Source organism: Echeneis naucrates, chromosome 19 (assembly GCF_900963305.1).
Source record: "Echeneis naucrates chromosome 19, fEcheNa1.1, whole genome shotgun sequence".
Classification (NCBI taxonomy): domain Eukaryota; kingdom Metazoa; phylum Chordata; class Actinopteri; order Carangiformes; family Echeneidae; genus Echeneis; species Echeneis naucrates.
The window spans coordinates 7,661,965-7,681,342 of NC_042529.1; the positions used below are offsets into that span (position 1 = coordinate 7,661,965).

General features: G+C 39.2%; 1 protein-coding gene across 1 annotated transcript; it reads right to left on the reverse strand.

Moving 5' to 3' along the window:
- Positions 1 to 379: 379 nt before the first annotated feature.
- gfra1b (gdnf family receptor alpha 1b) lies at positions 380 to 18,247 on the reverse strand. The gene is made up of 10 exons (XM_029528376.1): positions 18,208 to 18,247; positions 17,669 to 17,977; positions 16,830 to 16,913; positions 7,065 to 7,243; positions 6,459 to 6,631; positions 5,926 to 6,035; positions 4,358 to 4,492; positions 3,001 to 3,200; positions 860 to 907; positions 380 to 532 (listed from the first exon to the last, which is right to left on the reverse strand). The coding sequence occupies exons 1-10, from the start codon at positions 18,245 to 18,247 to the stop codon at positions 380 to 382; spliced, it is 1,431 nt and encodes a 476-aa protein (XP_029384236.1).
- Positions 18,248 to 19,378: the final 1,131 nt, after the last annotated feature.

Below are 19,378 nucleotides of genomic sequence, written 5' to 3' on the forward strand. Positions count from 1 at the left end.
GTGCACCGACTCCAGATTCTCAAGTGGCGAATTTAATTCACATGGTTATCTGATCACAGAGTGTAACTCCAAAAAAGTGTGGAGTGTTTCTAAGCTTGGATGTGAATTTTTTTTTTTTTTTGAAGTCATCAAATTGCCCCCACGAGGCATGGAAGGCAAATGAGCTGATATCTCAGCGCCAGCTTTAGGAGGTCTGTTTTCAACAGAGCAACAGTCAACATGGATTCTTTCAGATATAGATATATTCAGATATAATCCACTGTTGTCTATGATCTCAGTCTTCCTACCACGCAGCTTTGTCTTGCCCTGGTAAATGTCTAAATTAAACTTCATGAGTTGAATCACTTCTTGAAATGAGTGTTGATCCATATGCCTCATCCTACAAAAGGTAGAAACCTTCTAGTGATAATACTGTAGGTGTCAAACTGATGGCTAGTGCAAGGAGCATACTTGAAGGATGTAAGCAGGTGAGTTCAGCTGCTGAGCTTCTTGCTATAGCATTGGAGTCACTAGCGTCATCCAGCTGATGGTTCTGGAGGGGCAAAATACCATAGATCAAAAAAGAGAAAACGACTTGTGAGTTCCTAATATATTTAGCATTTTTCTATCCACTTTCTATGCACATTTTAATTTTGTCCAAAGAAAGCTGATTGCCAGAATTTCTAAATGAAATTTAAATATTTTAAAAGGTAGTCTATATAATGAAATGAGACAATTAATAAAAACTTTGTCATTTCAAGTGAAATATTTGTTTTTTGCTTTTGAATAACCAAATTTACACTATCCTTATCAGCCTCACCAAACATTTTGTCTTTAATAGGAACCTTGAAAAGGGGGTAGAGAATGAAGTAAATCTTACCACACATACTGCTGTATCCACAGTTTGGTTGGACACCAGTTTTTGGGCCTAGAAGGAAGAAAATAATTTGGACAACAGAGAAGCATTAACTTTGATTTGACATGGTTTCTCTGTCTCTAAAGATCAGACACTGGCTAACGGTAGTGTAAAAAAGGTTTGACATGTGAATAGAGTTTGACTGCTTCTCTAACTATTATTTACTGGGTCTCAGTTTAGAGGGATGAAGACTCTGTCTTTGCCTATCTGTTGAACTGTGGTTTAAAAAGGGCATAATCTTCAAACTATGGCAAGGGCGAACTTATTACAACATTAGCCTAAACTCCTTTTGCCACAATTGTGAAATGAGCAATACAATTTATGGTAATACTTTCAGTTCCCACCAATTTCCACAGTCTAGACCTGCATGAAACCCTTAGTATAATCATTGTCCTCGGGCAGTTTGTCTATGGTTCAAATGCCTGTGCGTTTGTGTAAAAGTTTGTCTTTGAGATCCCCAGTGCAGGCTGAAGGTTATGACAGTTTAATACCCTAAAACTTTTCTCAGACGTTCAACCACACAAGAATTCCCCCATGCATTTCCATACACACACAAACAAATACACTCTCACAGATACAGAGATGAACACCAATAAATGATAAAGTGACTCTACAGTGGTTTGGGAACATAATAAACACTCCATGCATTGGTTCCTGAATAGAAAGAATTCTATGAGGCAGGACTCTGAGAAGAATGATTAATTGCTCTATAGGAGGTCTTTCCTCCTGGAGGATGTTTTCACTGGCGATAAATCATATTATCGCTATTAAAAGCCAATATGATAGATTGTCTTGCTTAAAGTAATATGATATCATCTCATTTAAAAATATGGCCCTATAGTTTTTATCTACAGCAAAGAACAGCAGAAATCAGTTCTGATGGTGAGGCTAAAAACTACCAAAAGCAGCTGCAAGATCTGAAAGCAGCATTTAAGCAAAACATGTAATTTACAATTTAAATGTCAAAATCACCACATCCAACAGATGTGCTACAACTGCAACTGATATTTAAAAACTAATGGCCATTTGCATTTATCATCACAATTTTTTATTTATTTATTTTTTTTTAAAGTCACGTAAATTTTTAAGGGTTGATGAATCTCTGAAATACAAATCACGTCGTCTAATGAGGAAGATTGTGCGATGAAAATCAAAATCTCCGGTACAGTGTCTAAATTGATTCAACGGTTAAAACATTTGGTCAACAATGATATTCCAAAATAAGTAAATGGAGGTAACTTGTTTTTTTTTAAAGTTTCACTTGATGTATGTTAAGGACAAATGTAAGAGGTAGAAAGTCTCATGTTAGGATTTACGCCATTTAACTATCATCAGCTGTATTTTCAGGTCTTGACAAGGTTGGTGTTTATATTGCAAAAGGTTGCAAAGTGGTAACAGACACATGGATAGACTCATGGTCATAGTCACAGACAAACCACCCTGTGGGCCATTTTTGATGTTGCTGTGGCAACCAATTAGCTTTGACATGACATCTTTGGAAACTGCGAGTCCACACCGATGTCTCATCTTTCTGCCCAGGAGGGGGGATTCTGTGCATGCCATCATAAAACCATCTCTGATCCATCAAGGTGAAAGAGCCAGACATCTGACTCTCAGAGACCTTGAATAGTAATAGTAGTCTGCTGTTTAAGCCTCGGTTTGGTTTTAGGCACCCCCCCACTAAGTTTTAAGGTGTCCGATATCTCCAAATTAGGCCGGAAGGCCACATTATTGTGGACTTCTTGTTTGCCCTTTTGCTTTACCTATAACTACCTTTTTGTGAAAGCTTTTCTTGGTATAGACAACAGGCACAGAAACTGGCTGAGTACAGAGTAATAAATACTTAGCAGTTTTGAAAATTGAAAGCAAGAATGGTTTGTATTTTACACACAGATGCGTGCAGTTTGTGACATTTTTAACATTATCAAAATTATGCATTAATTTTTCTCTCCACTTCCCTGTTCTATTTATTTATTTTTCTTTATGGTTTAGAATTTTTAATTTTGGGTAATAATCACTGTATTGTAAGCCAGAAAAGAAGATGCAGCCTGTTTCTTAACATAGAAACTCCACCTTTTGAAACACTTTACATTGAAATCCCTCACCTGTAAAGTCCCACAGATGTGATATAAAGAGTCTCCATCCGAATGTAGTTTGGTCATTTGTGTCAGTGCATCCAGAGAATTACTAGTTTGCTCTTTACCCCTCCGGTTGATGCTAAATTCAACCACAGTTGGTTGAATTGGAGGTTGGGGCTGCCAAACTCCAACATCAGTGCCGTTACCAAAAGCCTGGATGGCATTACCTGCAAGTAAAGAGTATGTTGACTGGTGACATGATTGATTGACATGTGCGGTATTTAGGCTTTATTAGGGTTAGGATAGAATATAGCTCAATGAAATATGTCAGGAGAATAACCACAAGTGGAAAAAATATCTACATACATTCAAAATACATGTAATAAGCATTAACCACCTCCGATTGTCCTGTATTTTTTTTATTTATGTATTTATTTTTTTTAATAGTCTGCACTAACAAGTTAACAGGCTTCTTACATCTTTGCCTTTTAAAATAGCCCAAAAAATTCTGTGATGTCCAACTAAAAGCTTTGTATAATTGATACTTTAGATAATTGGGGAGGAAAATAAATGACATGTCTTTCTCAAGAGCCTTTTTTAAAAGCAGTTTCTGCCTTCAATAACTATGAATCACAAAGCTACACGGAAATGAGCTTCTTAACTGCCTGGGAAAAGGAAAACGAATGTATTCCTTTTTTTTTTTATTATTATTATTATAATATACCTTTAAACTGAGATACGGCTCCATGAGCAAACAAAATGTGGGTTTTGTATTGATCAAGTCTTAATCATACTCGGACATGAGTGAATTACACTGGTGGGCGGGGGACACAATGCTTATGGGATCTATTATACAAAATTCAAAGTAACACAAATAAGAAGTAACACTCCCCCAGCCCAAAACTAAAATAAGTGCTCAGATGTTTTTTGGTTGTAGGAACAACTAATATCAATATCAAAATCAAAATCCAAGCTGGACCACAACACACAGATTTTTATTGAGCTAAAAAGATAAAAAAAAATTGTGACCAGCTGCAATTAAAATAAATAAATAAATAAATAAATAAATACTCAAAGCTCGCATCCTTTACACCTGTGAGTGCTCATGTAGTTCCACTGAGGAAGCTACAGGTAAAACATCTTGCTTGCCCTATTGACAATTACTGACAATTAGTTGAAGTCATTTCATAACAGAAATTATATTTGCTGTGAAAATACAGATGATGCCCTTCTTCTTTCAAGGTATTATCTTCCTCTCTTTAATTATGATAGGGCAATTTTAGTCCAGACAGCGTGTCTGCTCAATTTGACCTTAAACAGTGAAGAACAATGCAGAGCTGGCAGGAAATAATTTTCTGCAGAAAGCCTGAATGTTGGAACTCACGTAGGCATCGATTGTTGGTGAAAAACGCTGCAAATTTATCACAGTCTGGTTTGCTGTTCCCGCTGCTGCTGCAGTTACACCACGGTGACAAGCTTATACCAAGAGCTCGCACATAATTGGGTGTCATCACCGTACCTACAGCGTAGAAGAGAAGAAATCACTTAAAGTCTTCGTAGCTGTTGTTTCATTATAGTTTGCGCCCTTTAACACGACTCTTTAATTCGGTCGCTTTGCACACTGGAATTTGAATGTTGAGCTCAGGCAATCAATATGAGCTTTTTCATCATTATAGGAGCCATTGCCCCATACAAAGCCTACAGATGTATGTATTGAATTGTGGGGGAAATCATTATGAAGTTGTATACAAGTATATTTCTATTTCATAACTCTTACAGCCACATTAGAATAAGGGACAACACCTATTGATTAGTCTTTCCTTTGACAGCATCACAACAACCTACTAATTAGTGGGAATTGTAAACTTCACTGACTTCTACAGCACCCCCTTAGTTATGAAGCACGCCCAATGGTCATGTCTGCTCCACAACGTGCACTTTTTATCCACAGAAACAAAGGTAGCACGCCACAGCTCCAGAGAGTGTTCAGTGTTTTCAGGGCGGCTGCTGCTGCTTACTACACACTGGGAGTCAACAGTGACGAAGAAATGGGGGCAGGCTGTGCAGCATTAGCCTGTGATGTTCTGCTGTGTTGTCATCCAACTGAACAAAGAGGTTTGCTTTTTGGAGGGATCATGAGGCTGAGTAGGTCCATACTTATTAGTCATGCAAATACATGCAGATTTTTGTGCACAGTGTCAGAGATAAGTAGTTAAACCAGGGAGACCCATTAGAGGGTGTAACCTATGTGAAGTAGAATATAATAGTGGAGATTAAAATGTCTGCCTGTTGAGTTTTTACAATTGGTCAGTGTTGGCCCGCATTCAAATCTCATTACAGAAACTCAGTGGGACATCATAATGAAACCTGCTGGATGGAAAAAGGCTGATCAAAAGGAAATGAGCACAGTGGTGCGCGGTCTCTGAACTGTGATAACGTGTGCACCCCACAGATTAGCAGCTATTGACCACCATCTCAGTTGATCCAAGTTGATCTGATGTCTTGACCTCAGACCTCTTAATGTATGACATCAGGGGTTCTATGGGTGCATGGTGACACTATTTTCAAAAATCACCACTGTAGTTTGGATGAAATTCTTAAATTACCTTTCCTCCCTCCTTTCTATTTGCTTTTGGTTTAGGAAAAAACCAAAGTCAAGCTGATGAAAGCTTCATTCACATTATAAGAAATCTTATGCCTTTGTCAACACAAAAATTCAGAAGCAAAAAGACAAATTTTCACTGACTGGAATAACAGACACCCTTTTTTTTTTTTTTTTTTTTTTTTTTTTAAATCAGGGTGACATTTTAGTTTCATTGAGGGCCAGAGCAAATCAAAAGAGGCACCATGAATAGTACAACTTTGCATACCGTTGTGGGTCTACTTGCAATGCATAGCAATACAATTTCTAAAGCCATTTAATTTTAAGAATGTATTGAGATAATAACTTACCAATAAGACCTGTGTAAGACAACAGACAATCAGCGTAGTTCTCCCTCAGACAACCAGATATGGAGCGAGGCTCTGGCTGACAATTGCTGATAAAGTCAGCCAGCCTCGACCTAGAAATCAGAATAACAGAACAAATTAGAGCTTCTAATTGCTTGATGCTGCTATTGGATATCAAGCACCTTCACATTTATAAGCAATGGTCTAACAACTTAAAGCCACTGACTAATTCGTTTAGAAATATCAATTCCTTTCTGGTAATTTACAAACACAATTTTCCCCCAACCTATAAAATATAGTTTAACCCCTAACCCCTAACCCCTTTACTATTAAAATAGACCATCTGAATTACTACTGATCTTCCATCCACAGTTGATTTGCATTTGCATTAAATGTAAGAAGAATCTTTCTTAGGAAATTTTGGTTTCTATGGCAGTAAAAACAGAACTAATCTAAACTGCATTACACTTAAAAACAATACATATGAGTTAAGTTGGAAAACAGATTGTATTGAGGATCCCTCTGTGCATTCCTACCTGCAAATGTAATTTGTTTTGCATGAGCTCTGAAGAGCCAGACAGTTAGGTTTGTCCTTATCCTCGTAGGAACAGACAGGTACAATAGTTTGTCGTCTGCGCTCTGCACATGCTGTCTGATCTCCCGCTGGACAGGAACAAAACAGCATCCCATAGCTGTATTTAGTTGGCACCTAAATTTTGGAAAGAAAAGAAGAAAGAACACATGTTGTCACAGGTGGTGTGAGAGCCTGAAGGGAGTAAAGCTTCCCCCCGCTCTACGAGGTATCTAGTAATTTTTGGCAAACTCTTCTTTCAAATTTCAATCCAGCTTCTTCCAGTAAAAGAGTAACCATGTAAACTAGTGGCTTCATGTGAGCTGAGGCCACAGCTCCACTGTGGCTTCCCCCCACGTTAAAAGCCATGCTCAAGTGACTGAGACCTTTGAGCAGGAACTGGATAGGAACTGGATAGAAACTCAGCCTAAAATGAAACTGCACTTAAAATAGTGTCTTTCCTTTTGATCTTTGACACCTGGTGCAGATGTGGTCTGAGTGCCAGAAGAACAACAGAGAACACAGAAAATCTATATGCAAATAGCTTTTAAAATGAACATGCTTTAATTACCTTGTCAAAAAACTGGCGTAGAGCTTTGTGGCATTTGCGCTTGTTGCACACTTCTGAGGCAGATACCCTGCTAGTACAGGGGTTGATGTAAGCTGAGCGGTACTTCTTGCATGTGTCATTCAGGTTACAGGCTTTGGCAGCATTCAAACAGTTGTTCTCCTTTGTGGATGCAGGCTCCACTAAGACAGAGGAGAGAAGCATAGTTTCCACATGTAAGAATCACCGCTGTCTTGTGCAGGCTATATCATTGGTTCAGCATTATTAATGCAATATATACTTGAGTGTCATTTGACCGCAGGTATATTTTCTTTGCACGAGATGCTGCACCAGTTATCCTAGTTTTCATCATGTAATATGTCTTCCATTACATTTGCTGCCTTTTGTTGGGTATTTAAAACACTTAAATTCTATCAGACCTGAGAAATTGGGCATCTTCACTTTTATCCACTGTACAAAGAAAACTTTGAAATTGCATTACCTATCTTGTAAATGTGTGATATTACATCACCAAAGAAGATAAAATGAAAGCTTTTTTCCTATTGTTGTGAAATAAGCTTTCACCCCAGAGGCATAGCTGGAAAACTGCCCCATAGTAATCTTATTATGTATTCAAAACCAACATATTACAAAATTAGACTACAATCCCACCAATTACTGCACTTGAAAAGCTTTGAGCCTTGCTGAATTCTGTCACATTTCAGTATCAATACAAAATATAAATTTTTGCAGCAATTTGTTGCTCCATCTGTTGCAATTGCTTTTTGACACATTTGAACTCTAAATTCTCTGGCTTGACGGTGTTTTCTGGGTTTCTTATCAGATTCCTCTCTCACAGCTAATTAGGTCTGGCCTTTCTGATCAGACAACTGTTTGCGTAACAGACTGTCACGGTTAGAGCACCCGGCACTGCAAAGGGACATGTCATCTCTTTGCCATAGACAAAAGTCTAAACCCCACATTCAGTGTGTCACCAAAAACTACACTAGCCATATTATGTGTATGTCTGTGCTCCTGCTGTTTTTCTCATTACATCTTACACATGTAGCTGAAGGATGATTTAGTTTTCCTCAGCCTTACTGAAAGCCCAGAAAATGCACAAATACCAGTTTAGAAGCAGTGCATTTTCCTTGGCTTGAGTTACGTGAACCAAGCTATGCATCTTTTCTTCCATCCCAGTATGCCTTATATTCCATCACAGCAAAATCATTCGTTATGTGGCCAACATAATGACTCTTACATCTCATTTTTCTCATTTGTTGTAGTTAGAGTTCCTGCTCCACTGACTCTTGCACAGAAACACAAACTGAATCCTCAGCCTTGGCATGGAAGAATGAATTCTGTAATTCTGCCTTTTGAAATGGAATTGAAGTTCATTGCGCCCTTTTATGCACCACAGAATGAGCCATGATTAAATCTGAATACATTCTTGAACCTTGGGTTAATCACACATTACAAAACCCATTACTTACATCTGACAAGTGCCTAGAGATGTGGGCTGTGATCCTGTAGTAGCTATTTGTACCACTTTGACCGTAGGTGTGACAATTCTATCTCAAAATACTTGTATTAGTTGTGCAGAAACCACAGCAATAACACATTCGTACTCTGAAAAGTTGAGAGGAAACATGGCTGTTAATGTGGGTGGACGTAACTCATGCAAGTGTGAGTTAAGGTTAAAGCTGTAGGTCACACTGTGACTCCACAAAGATGTAACACCCTATGGCATGGAAAAACCTTTTCCAGCAAACACTTTTGAATTTAATTAGCTAATTCTTTTCCAGTATTGAGGAATTATTTCATCATGGACATCATGTCCACATTCTGTAGGGTACATGACGAGTAGCAGGTCAAAACGGCACCAAATGTGATTCTGTTGCACAAAAAATTTTGATGGTTTCTGGTGATGATAGTTGTTAATAGTTGTCTGGGCTTTGTTCTTCATTTCAAAATGATGATGGCAACATTATGCAACACACGCAAATGAAATAGCACATGCAGCAATCTATATGCGTTTCTGTAATCCTCTTAATGTCTGTTTTTCTGTAAAACACAGTCAAATATCATATTTAATTTGATATACAGATGTCATAGAAATTTTATTTTATGGGGGGGGGAAAAACCTCAACATGCATATGACATAATTTTCTATGGAAAAGCCATCTTAAGGAAAACAAATCTCATTTTGCTTTAAGTTCATTTTGTTATATTTACATGTTGAATATTTTTATTTGAGTTTGAGTTGCCACAATTGATAAATTTAAGCAGTCTTTGTTTTTATGAATTCAGGTTTAGTTAATTGAATAATCATTTTGCAGATGAGACATGAAATAAGAAAATAACATTTCCTGGATTGTAACCAGTAAAATACAGGGGGCTGAGGCCAGTAGAGAAGGTGAGCTGGTTCAAAAACCATCTTTCTCCAGGACTTAATTTCAGTGAAGCAGGTCTACAAATGGCTCAAAGAACTCTGAAAATCCTACCCTGTCCAAAAAAATGTATTTATTTATTTATTTTTTTTCAAATACAAAGAAGCGTGACCCCGTTAATCTCAAGAATCATCTGTTAAAACAGGTCTTGTATCAGATCCACTTCAAAGTTCAACCAAAAGTATTTGTATGATGCATTTTTTAAATTATTTGATACTTGATTCAACTTCAAAACCACAAAGTAATTATATAAGTCTCTTCCTGCTGTTTATATTGCATTCCTAAATCAAAGTGCTTGCAGCGTATTACTGCTTAATTCAGTCCTTCATTTATTCCTCCATTTAGTGCCCTCTTTGTTATCTCATATAATGGAAAGAAAACTGCAGTGGTAAGAACCTTCTTCTTCATGGCACCATGCCGTCTCTCAGGCTTCCTGCCAGCATTACTTAATCTATGTCAGTGTCCTGGTATTTATGACCAGACACAAGACCAATTTAGGAAACACATCTACGTAATTAGCAAAAATCTCACTTGGACCCTGCTGTGGAAGCTGTTCCTTTCCTCCATTTTAATCCTCCAGTCAGTAATTCATCCTGCATTGATTTTAAAAGTTGAAGTGCAGCATTGCTGATGCCTGCCATGTTCAGGATGATTCTGATATAAGATCACAAGAATGCTGATGTAGGACTGTAAGACTCTGTGGACCATAAAACCTCAATTCATGTTTCTGCTGAGAAAGAAGGTCCCTACAGATGCAGCAATGATAGCAGCGATTACATTATTTAGACATTATGGCCCAAGTGAGTTGCTCAAAATGTTCATGTTTGAACTATTTGTCCTCACAATAACATGCAAACACCATTCTATTTGAAGCCAAGCTACCGTTTTAAACTTTCATATTCTCATGGACCCATCTTACTATGTGTTAACATCTCCTCCTGACTCACAGCTTGTGAAGATGAGGTAAATTAATAGGATTGGACATATGGCACTAGTGTGAGAACAGGGAAAGGGGGTGCAAATCTCTTTGGTTGCACCTGCCATTGGAGCACAGTAGTCAGAGATGTGGTAGCCCCGGGGCATTTTTGCTTTCTGTTTTTCAGACGAAAGGAGATTCCATTTGGCCAATCAATCAGAAATATGGCTGTATCACAACATAAAAATGTTCTGTCTTCCCATCAGCAGTTGCCAATTATTACTGTTGGGGAATTTCTTACTTTTCCTTCTCACCTCCTACTTTTCAGGCATTACAGTAGTAGTTAAAACCATGAATGTGTATTTATGCACCTGTGTGTATCATGCAGGTATATGGAAAGCCTGTGGCACAAACATATTTTTACATTTTGAGAACATGTATGTCCCTGCCACTGCTTAGGATGCTGTGCTGTCAATTTGTATACAGATGGGCTTCTCCATTTAGCAGTAATGCACACAAGTCACGTCAGTGTGAGTGATTATGAATGTTGTGTACATACATTTTTCTGGCATACGGGTGCAGGGTGTGGTTAGCTTGCATCAAATAATTTCATGCCTGACCAAAAACATTATCTAGCGTCACCTGCAGCCTACAGGGTTTCATTTGCTTATCTCAAAGCCGCGATTATCCGTTGCCCGCATCACTCATGATTGCATATCCACTTGGCTTCCTGCACACAACTTGTCATGGCTAAGCCATCAGGTACACTCATCTTGGTGAAGAATTTGCTCTCCCCAAGCTGCTTTACTGAGCCTTCATCTTCCAGCAACATTTATGTGTCAGTGGTAGGAAATGCTGGGAGTAGTCAGTATGCGAGTGAGTGTGTTTGAGTATTGGCCTTGTTTTACTACACATGTGGGGCCCGAAAAGTTTAAATTATATTAAGACTAGTGTGTGTGTGTGTGTGTGTGTGAATGATTGAAACTGTCTCTGATAATATTTACTTAATAGTGGTCTTTGCATGATCCATACTATTATTCATGATATAGCTGATTCAAAGTGTCAGACGTCAGTAGAGAAGCAAGTAAGACTTTAAGACAATTAAGACAATTAGTGGCATTATTGTGTTCACACCCTGTGCTTTCTCACTCTGCATGCACATCTCCACCAGTTTTCTGCAGTGTTCAGATATCTCAAGTTATATAAAACAAACTTCTTATGGGGATGGCCCAACTCAGAAAGTTTTCTCAGCTTCACTTCATGCTGCTGAATGCTGAGGTTTTGAGATTTGATTACTCAATATATAAGTGAATTTCAAATGTATAATCCACAACTTGCATTTGCTTTTGGGTTTTGAGCTCCCTCTGGCTAACTCAGTTGGAATAAATTGTGTTATTCTGTGGCTACAAAGCGGCAGAACAAAAACAAAGGAGAAGCATGTGAAAGGAAATGGCTTAAGATGATTTGCTGATACTGGGAAAAGCAGTTTTGTGTAACAAGGATCAGCAAATTTAAAGTGTTTCATGTACTGATGGCCATTCTGATGTTCAGATGTAGCAGTTTGCTCATACACGCGCAGTTCACAGGCAGGCTGGGCCCATGGCAGATGACAAAGGCTGCCGAGGATTAATCTGTTGCTTCAGGCAGTGAGACCCACTGAACTATTCTTGAGATCTCTGCAATGGAAAATAGTCATGTTAAGCCTCATCTCTTGTTCACTGACTCAATTCTCTGTAAGACTACTGATGAGCTATGGGGAAAGATACTTGTCTCAGTGGTGGGATGAGTACTAGAGACATTTCCTCTGTGTGTGAGACTTCTTGTATGTAAATTGAGTAATTGTTTTTTGAAAACTTTTGACGTTTGTCATGCTGAAACTGAAAACATTTACATGGTTAACGCCTTTAATTTCTAGTGGGTACAGCTTAGATACATAAATGTCCAAGAGATGTCTGTGCATAGACGCATTGCTGATTTCCACTCAAATATTTAAAGATTAAATGCAAATATAAAGACTTGATATATATTTTATATCTCTGTATATCAATCTATATATAGATAGATCTATAGATATCTATATGGATGGATATGGGCAGAAGGAAATGCGTTCCCCTCCTCATTCTTATATGTAATGTATTCAGCTCCAGTAATCCTTACTTGGAATCTCCTCTCAAATAAGGTGGATAAGGACATCAGTACATCTCTAAAAAACAATCTTGCGTGTTAAAAATTCAGAATGAGATTTTACAAGCCGATATACTGAAACAATCCCTGCTATAGTAATGAAGAGGGTCTATTTTTCTTTTGGAAAAGGCAATTCTTTCGCCCCACTACTCTCCCTGTCTCCACAACAGCATTATGTTACAACTCTGAAAGGCACCTGTTCATTGATTTTTATAAATGATGCAGGATTTAATTTCAGCTGTTCCCGGCGACTATATTTTTGCAGTTATTGGCTCCCCTTTTAGTTTGAATCGATCGTGTTATAAGTTGCTGGAACCATAAATGAGGAAAGTCTCCCAGTGAAGGTAGTCCTAAAAACACATACTAATGGTCCAGCATGATGATTGGGGTATTGAACCAGTCGTGTTAGTGGCATGACTCCATGGTCTGATTGTAATTTATTTGTTCCATCGGATTAATTGTAATCACCGTGGTGATTGATCCGTTGACTTTGCTTTTTTCATTTGGAAAAATTACGACGCTCAGTTAAGATCTTATATAAGGTAAACATCATATGCACTAAATAACAGCCTGTTAAGAGCCTGTTTGCTTGCCTCTGTTAGCATTAGCTCAAAAACTTTCTGTGCCTGAAAATAGTCTCTCAGAGCTGCGAGCATGGCTGCAGACTATTCCTGATTTCTTGTTGCTTTCCAGTCTACAGGAATATCTAAAGGAAGTCATGTTTTTCTTTTTTAAATAAATAAATTTCATGAAACCCATTTAGGATATGAATGTATTGAATACGCAAGTATGTCTTGTGTGTGGACATCTGATAGTTGACCCATGGGATGCACTATATCATTATATACTGGCTCATGTAAGCGTTATTTTACACTGTGGTTTGCCCAAGGCCTTTCTTACTTGCACACAGAAATGAGGTCACTTATGGCAAATGGATTCCTGATATCTAACCCATTAAGTGATTTTTTTTTTTTTTTTTTCCCTCTCCCTCCCCCCCTCCTCTTCCCTCTCCTCCCCCTCCTCCTCGCTCTCTCAGGCCTGTTTGGCTTCATACTGATATATACCTTAAACTGACTACTTAGGTCTGCCCCCATCTCTTCACTCCATTTGTCTTTCTTGTATAATGTAGGTAATCATTTTCCTTTTTTATAATAGAACGTGATATTGATGAAATGTAATTTGACCTGTCAGGTCTCTGACTTGAACAGAAGAGTGTTCTTTGAGATTTTTTGGGATCTGATCACCCATTTAGGCTACATCAAGCAAAGGCTATTATTGCTGAAAAATAACCCTAACAATTCAAGTTGTATTTTGTACTTAGCCTTTTAATATTCCCTGTTTTCTTCCACTAGTAATCACATTTTCTTAAAACCTCATGAATCCTTTTTCAGTTTTAACTTTCTAGACACACGACACTCTTAAGATCCATTAATCCTAAATGAACTGCCAGTCTGTAGCAGAGTCCACGTAGTACGCAGTCTTGCCAGAACATCTTCCTGGATCATCAATTTGTGGCCCAGCATCTAGCTTGGGACAAGACAAATCAGGTGGCCGGCATCCAACTCCACTTCTGTGTGGAGGCAGTTTGTCCAAGATATGGATCAGCTCTATGCTTGATGGCAAAGAAAAATGTATATAACATCCCCTCTGATCAACCTTGCTGCTGAGAAATTTGGAAAACTGGAAAGCAAAGTAGCCAAAAGACTGAAAATCTAAAATTCTGAGGTGAAAATCTGAGCTCAGGCAGGCACTCTGCCCTAACTCAGTTGACAATGTGCCAGTCCCTTCCCATGTTCACAAGAAGTTTGGGGGGAAAAAAGCAAAATGGCAAGCTGTGGTGCTCTGAAGATGAAATTAACACTTGCCGCGGTAGGATGTGCTGTGATGGAAGCCAGAACCAACATCTGCCACAATACAAAGGCTGGGTGGCCTCATCTGAGCCAAACAAGCAGTCTGACAAATCAGAGCTGAAGCTGAAAGAGGTGGAGGATGTGGTACATAGTCTTTTTGGGTAACTGGAAAAGGATTGTGGAGAAGTGGGGGTGTGGGTTATAAAGGCTCAAACTCCCTGCAGAGTGCTGAAAAAAATATCTTCCTCAGCATAATCTTAAACTGACTCAGCTCGTACCTGAGTTGATAATTAGAGCTTATGAGATGCCGGGGAAAACAACTGCATTTTGATAATGACCTGTTGAACACCTAACCAAGTTTTGCCCACAGATTTTGCTGAACCATAAATTAAAAAGCAGAGCTAATTTCCAGCTATTAGGACAACTAAATCATACATCCGTAGAGCATAAAAACCACTGACCCTGTTTTCACTAGCATCAAACTAATGGACAAATGGAATGAGCTTCCACTATACCTGGCTAAGTCAAGATTAATGGCGCTCAAGAGAAGAAAAGTGGTGAACTAGTTTTACTGTGGAAACAGCTATTCCCACTATCTCAGAGAAATCCAGTTCAAACATCGCCTAAGGGTCGGCTCAGGCCGAGATGAATTGTTGAAGCAAGTGGACAGATCAGGCCTTTTCAAAGTTAAAAGGCTGGATATGACAGTATTAAAACCTCCCAAGGATCTTTGGCCTCTTGGTTTATGACAACAGTAAAGGTTTTAGAGAGGAGGGCAAGCTCCCACCTTTTGCAAATAACCGGGGCTGTCGAAATCCTCAACTGGTGTTACATGATGTAGAAGTGGCAACAAACCCACCAGCTTACTTTCCAAAATTGAGAAGAGGATTAAAATGCTATGAGGAGCAGATAAGGAAGAATCTAAGTATGCAGAGGTGGCCAAAACGGATGTCAATGAGAATGTGGAAATGCCCTGCCCCTGCCCCTCACATGAACACCAGATGAAGATTGACATCCACGACAGCAAGGAAGGGCAGGAATGTATCATGAAAGACCCAGGCAGTTGATCCATTCATAGCTGTGGAAGGAAAACCCGGAGTGGGACAAGTCTTTTAGTAGTGGTTGGATGTTGAGGATTTGCTGGCTGATCCTAAAGCCTTAGCTAGTCTTTTCTCTTTTTTCCCCCATCAATGTAGTACAATCTATTTATTTATTGTTCACCAGTGCTGCAGGGAAAAAAAAAAAACATTTGCAGGGCTAGGTACAAAGCAACTTCTTTTTTTTGCCAGTTTAATAAGTATTATTTCCTGGGTCCCGTAGACAGCTGGTGGTTGTGGGGAGGGGGCTCTTGAAAGACCTGAAATGATGCCCAATGTGCCCGGAAACAACATTGACAATGTTTACAACAGCATCAGAAGATGTTTTCACACATCACTTTTCTAGACCTCCCTCTGAAGTATAAGTGCAGGAAAAACAATATTCTACTAAATTTTCTTTACTCTCTGAAATACACGTCTTTATGATGTCATTGTGTATGGAGCACAGCCATTGTGATACGCTAAGTGGATTCAATCACAGCAAGTGCTAGGGAGTGAGATGGGGAGGGGGGTTAAGAAGAGTATGTGAAGAGAATGATTGTTTTTTTTTGTTTTTTTTTTTTTCCCTTCACTGAAACGGTTGCTGGCCAGTGCAGCAGACCACCTCATCCAGCCAGAAAGCTCAGCATTGAAGAGTGCCAGTGAGTGCTGCTCATGTCTCACACACACACACACGTACAAACACACACATGGCCCTTGTTTTATCAGCCATTGAACGCAGACAGATGGTTAATTGCTTGTGTGTGTGTGAGAGATCTCAGCAAATCTGAATATAGGCCTGCCTAGGTGCTTGGTTCCAAGTTCACCTGTACTGCATTGATATTTGAGGACATTTGTGTCACGACAAACCATTTGTGGTGTTCAGTCTTTTTTTTACTTTGGACATTCAGCTCTACTGGGTCTCACACTACACAGCCTCTACTCTAAAAGGATGATTAATTCAAAACTAGCACATAAATACTACTTCCAGCATTAATACTGTGATGACACGCAGCCCTTTCATCTTTGAGAGCTGAAATATACTAAATCACTCTGCTTTGTGTATGTTGGGTCACCGTAGCAAATAAAAGCTTTTGTGATGGATAATGGGCGTTGAAAGCTGCAGCCTAAAACCAGACAGCTGTAGCAAAGATTGGTTGTTAAACAGTGTTGGTGGTTTAGTGGTGGTGTGGGGACTTCAACTGAGTTCAAAGCATAACTGAATGCTAATTGCAGTACACAAGTGATGTAACTTTGCACAATATCAAAACAAAAACCTGAGGAATGCCAGCAATGTAAAAGCAGCTTCTTACCTGCTATAATGGGGGCCAGGCGGAAAATTTCTGAGAGCCGGCTATTGACTGGTTCATATGGAGAATATTCCAGCAAATCATTTCCTGCAAGAGCAAAACAATAATGGTTAATGCTGTGCATGGGTGGCAGATTATCTTATTGTCGTTAACATTATAAAACATACCGAAGGGTAACTGAGTAGTCCCTTTTAATCACACATGCTGATACTACACAAGCACTTACTTTCTGTACCTGTATGTAAAATAATCACGTCTAGAACAAGTGAGGGAGGTTGATCACATGTTGTGATGTGTAACAAATGCAATTATCTTTAGTTGTTTACACATTTGAAAACAGGCTGTAACATGGCGTGTTGCTGTAATAAATCTGCTACACTGTGGTGACTGTATATATATATATTTTTTTTTAATTATAAAAGCACACAATGGGACTAAGATTTACAGGAAGACATGGACCTGTTCAGGATAAAAAATGGTGAATGAATGTCATTAAAATTTTAGGACCTTTTAAGCTGCTTCACTGTTCCAAACATATAAATTTGTATTTTTAACTCCACTGCATTAGCTGATGGACTTTCACTTGAACTTGCATAATAATGGACAACTACTTAGTCAAATAGCTCCACCTTGGCCAACTCCAGCACAGAAATGGTGCTTGATAAACATGAATGGATCAGTGATAATGCTCATAAAACTGTACATAACAGCGACAGAGGCCATTTGCCTGCACTTGTGCTCAGGACACTTAGGATCCAAATACTACTTTTACATATATTTTTAGTTTGAACTTATCAATCAGCCAAATAATGAATCCTAGTTCGCTGTGGGGCGTTTCATACCCTGTAAGCTCTGAAATATGCTCCAAAAGATCCGGAGACAGTTCTTCTCCTTCTTCATGCCTCGCCTGCACCGACAGTTGTACAAAGGGCTCTGCTTCATGGCATCTATGGCGCTGCGGCACTCGCCCTGCGCCTCCGGACCGGTGACCGCGCTGAAGTTGCTCTCCCTGCCGGCCACACACTGCCTCATGGTCCGGTACTTGGCGCTGCAGGAGTACTCCTTCAGACACTGCTCACTGGCCTTCACACAGTCCAGGCGGCCGGACCGGGAGGCTGCGCTGCTCTCACCCTTCAAGGTGAACACTGAGCCTGGGAGCCAGAACAAGTGAAGTCAGGACGTGTCTGAATGATTACTCAATCATTTTACTTCCCCTTTCATATTTTTGGTAAATTCGTACAGATGCATTAGAAAAACTTCCGGAACCCCTGTTGTTCAAATTAGTCTCTTTTCCCATTTGCGCCATTTCCTTTTATTAAACTATACTGAAACAGGAGCAGTTTAAACATTACAGAAATTCAACAGATTGATGATCACTTACCCACGAAGGACAAAAAAATGACAAAAGTTGTTAAAATCATTGCGCTCGGATGTTTTTCTTATGTGCTTCTGATGAGGATTAAAATAAAACGTGAGGAGAACTTGTCACAAAGATCCACTTTTCTTCAGGTTGCACATAATGCGGGTTCAAGTGATGATGCATCCTGTAGATCCAACAGGGAGAATCCAACTCTGGGTCTGAGTCCGGCAAACTAAAACCACATCCAGCCGGGTCCGCCGGAGCTTTGACCGATTTAAAAACCTCAAGTGGGGCACGAAGAAGCGCACCGATGGAGCATTTCCACTCCACTCTCCTCCCGTGTTCGTCCTCTGCTCTGTCTCACACACGCATACGCACGCGCACGCACGCAGACAGAAGCAGTGCGGGGGTGTAAGATCCGACACAGGTGCCTTTAGCTGGTTTTAGGACAAAACTTTACGATCGCAAAGAGTCCGATCATCAAAGTCTGTTCAACTTAAACAACTACAACAACAACAATAATAATAATGATGATGATGATGATGATGATGATAATTATAATAAAGAGAAATGTATCGCACTTCAACCATCCATAACTGAAAGCGGGTTTAAATTTTATATATCCACCCCTCAAAAAAGCCAACAACAAAAAAACAACCAAAAGACGACAGCAAAGTGCACTCCGTTTAAAGCAGAAAGGAGGAAGGAGAAGACAACGGCGTTTGATCCCGACTCTTCTTCACTCAGAGAAATAAACAAACTAAAAAAAAAAAAAAAAAAAAAAGGCTCGGATGCAGTGATGGCGTGACGTCATGCGGTTATGCGCACAATGACCTTTTTATAAAAGCATGAACAGCCTCAGATCCTCCAGCTGTTCAGACAGCGGGAACAAACTGTAAGAACATCTCAGTTCCTATCCCAAACTATAAGGGAAAATCACCATTTTTAATAGCTCATTATGTATTTATGGAACCCGCATGCCTGCAGAAAAGGAGCACTGAGCTCATTTAAAGTATTTCCTATATGGAACAGCTAAATTGCAGCGTTTTTGCCAATATGTTTGTTTATATGTAACCTGAAGGCTGTTGAAGTCTTTAGTCGTCCTCAGCTCTTCTGAATGAAACTGTTATAGCCAAACAGTAATCCTTAGCCCTTCATTTTAAAGGAGAGGACCAGCTGCACCTTTTGTAGG

Excerpts from the sequence above, each read along its gene's own strand:
- gfra1b (XM_029528376.1), bottom strand. The coding sequence starts at position 18,247 with ATGATTTTAACAACTTTTGTCATTTTTTTGTCCTTCGTGG. Across the intron at positions 16,914-17,668 it reads CATATTTCAGAGCTTACAGG|GAAATGATTTGCTGGAATAT; the intron begins GTATGAAACGCC and ends TTGCTCTTGCAG. Across the intron at positions 6,632-7,064 it reads TACGCCAGTTTTTTGACAAG|GTGCCAACTAAATACAGCTA; the intron begins GTAATTAAAGCA and ends TCCAAAATTTAG.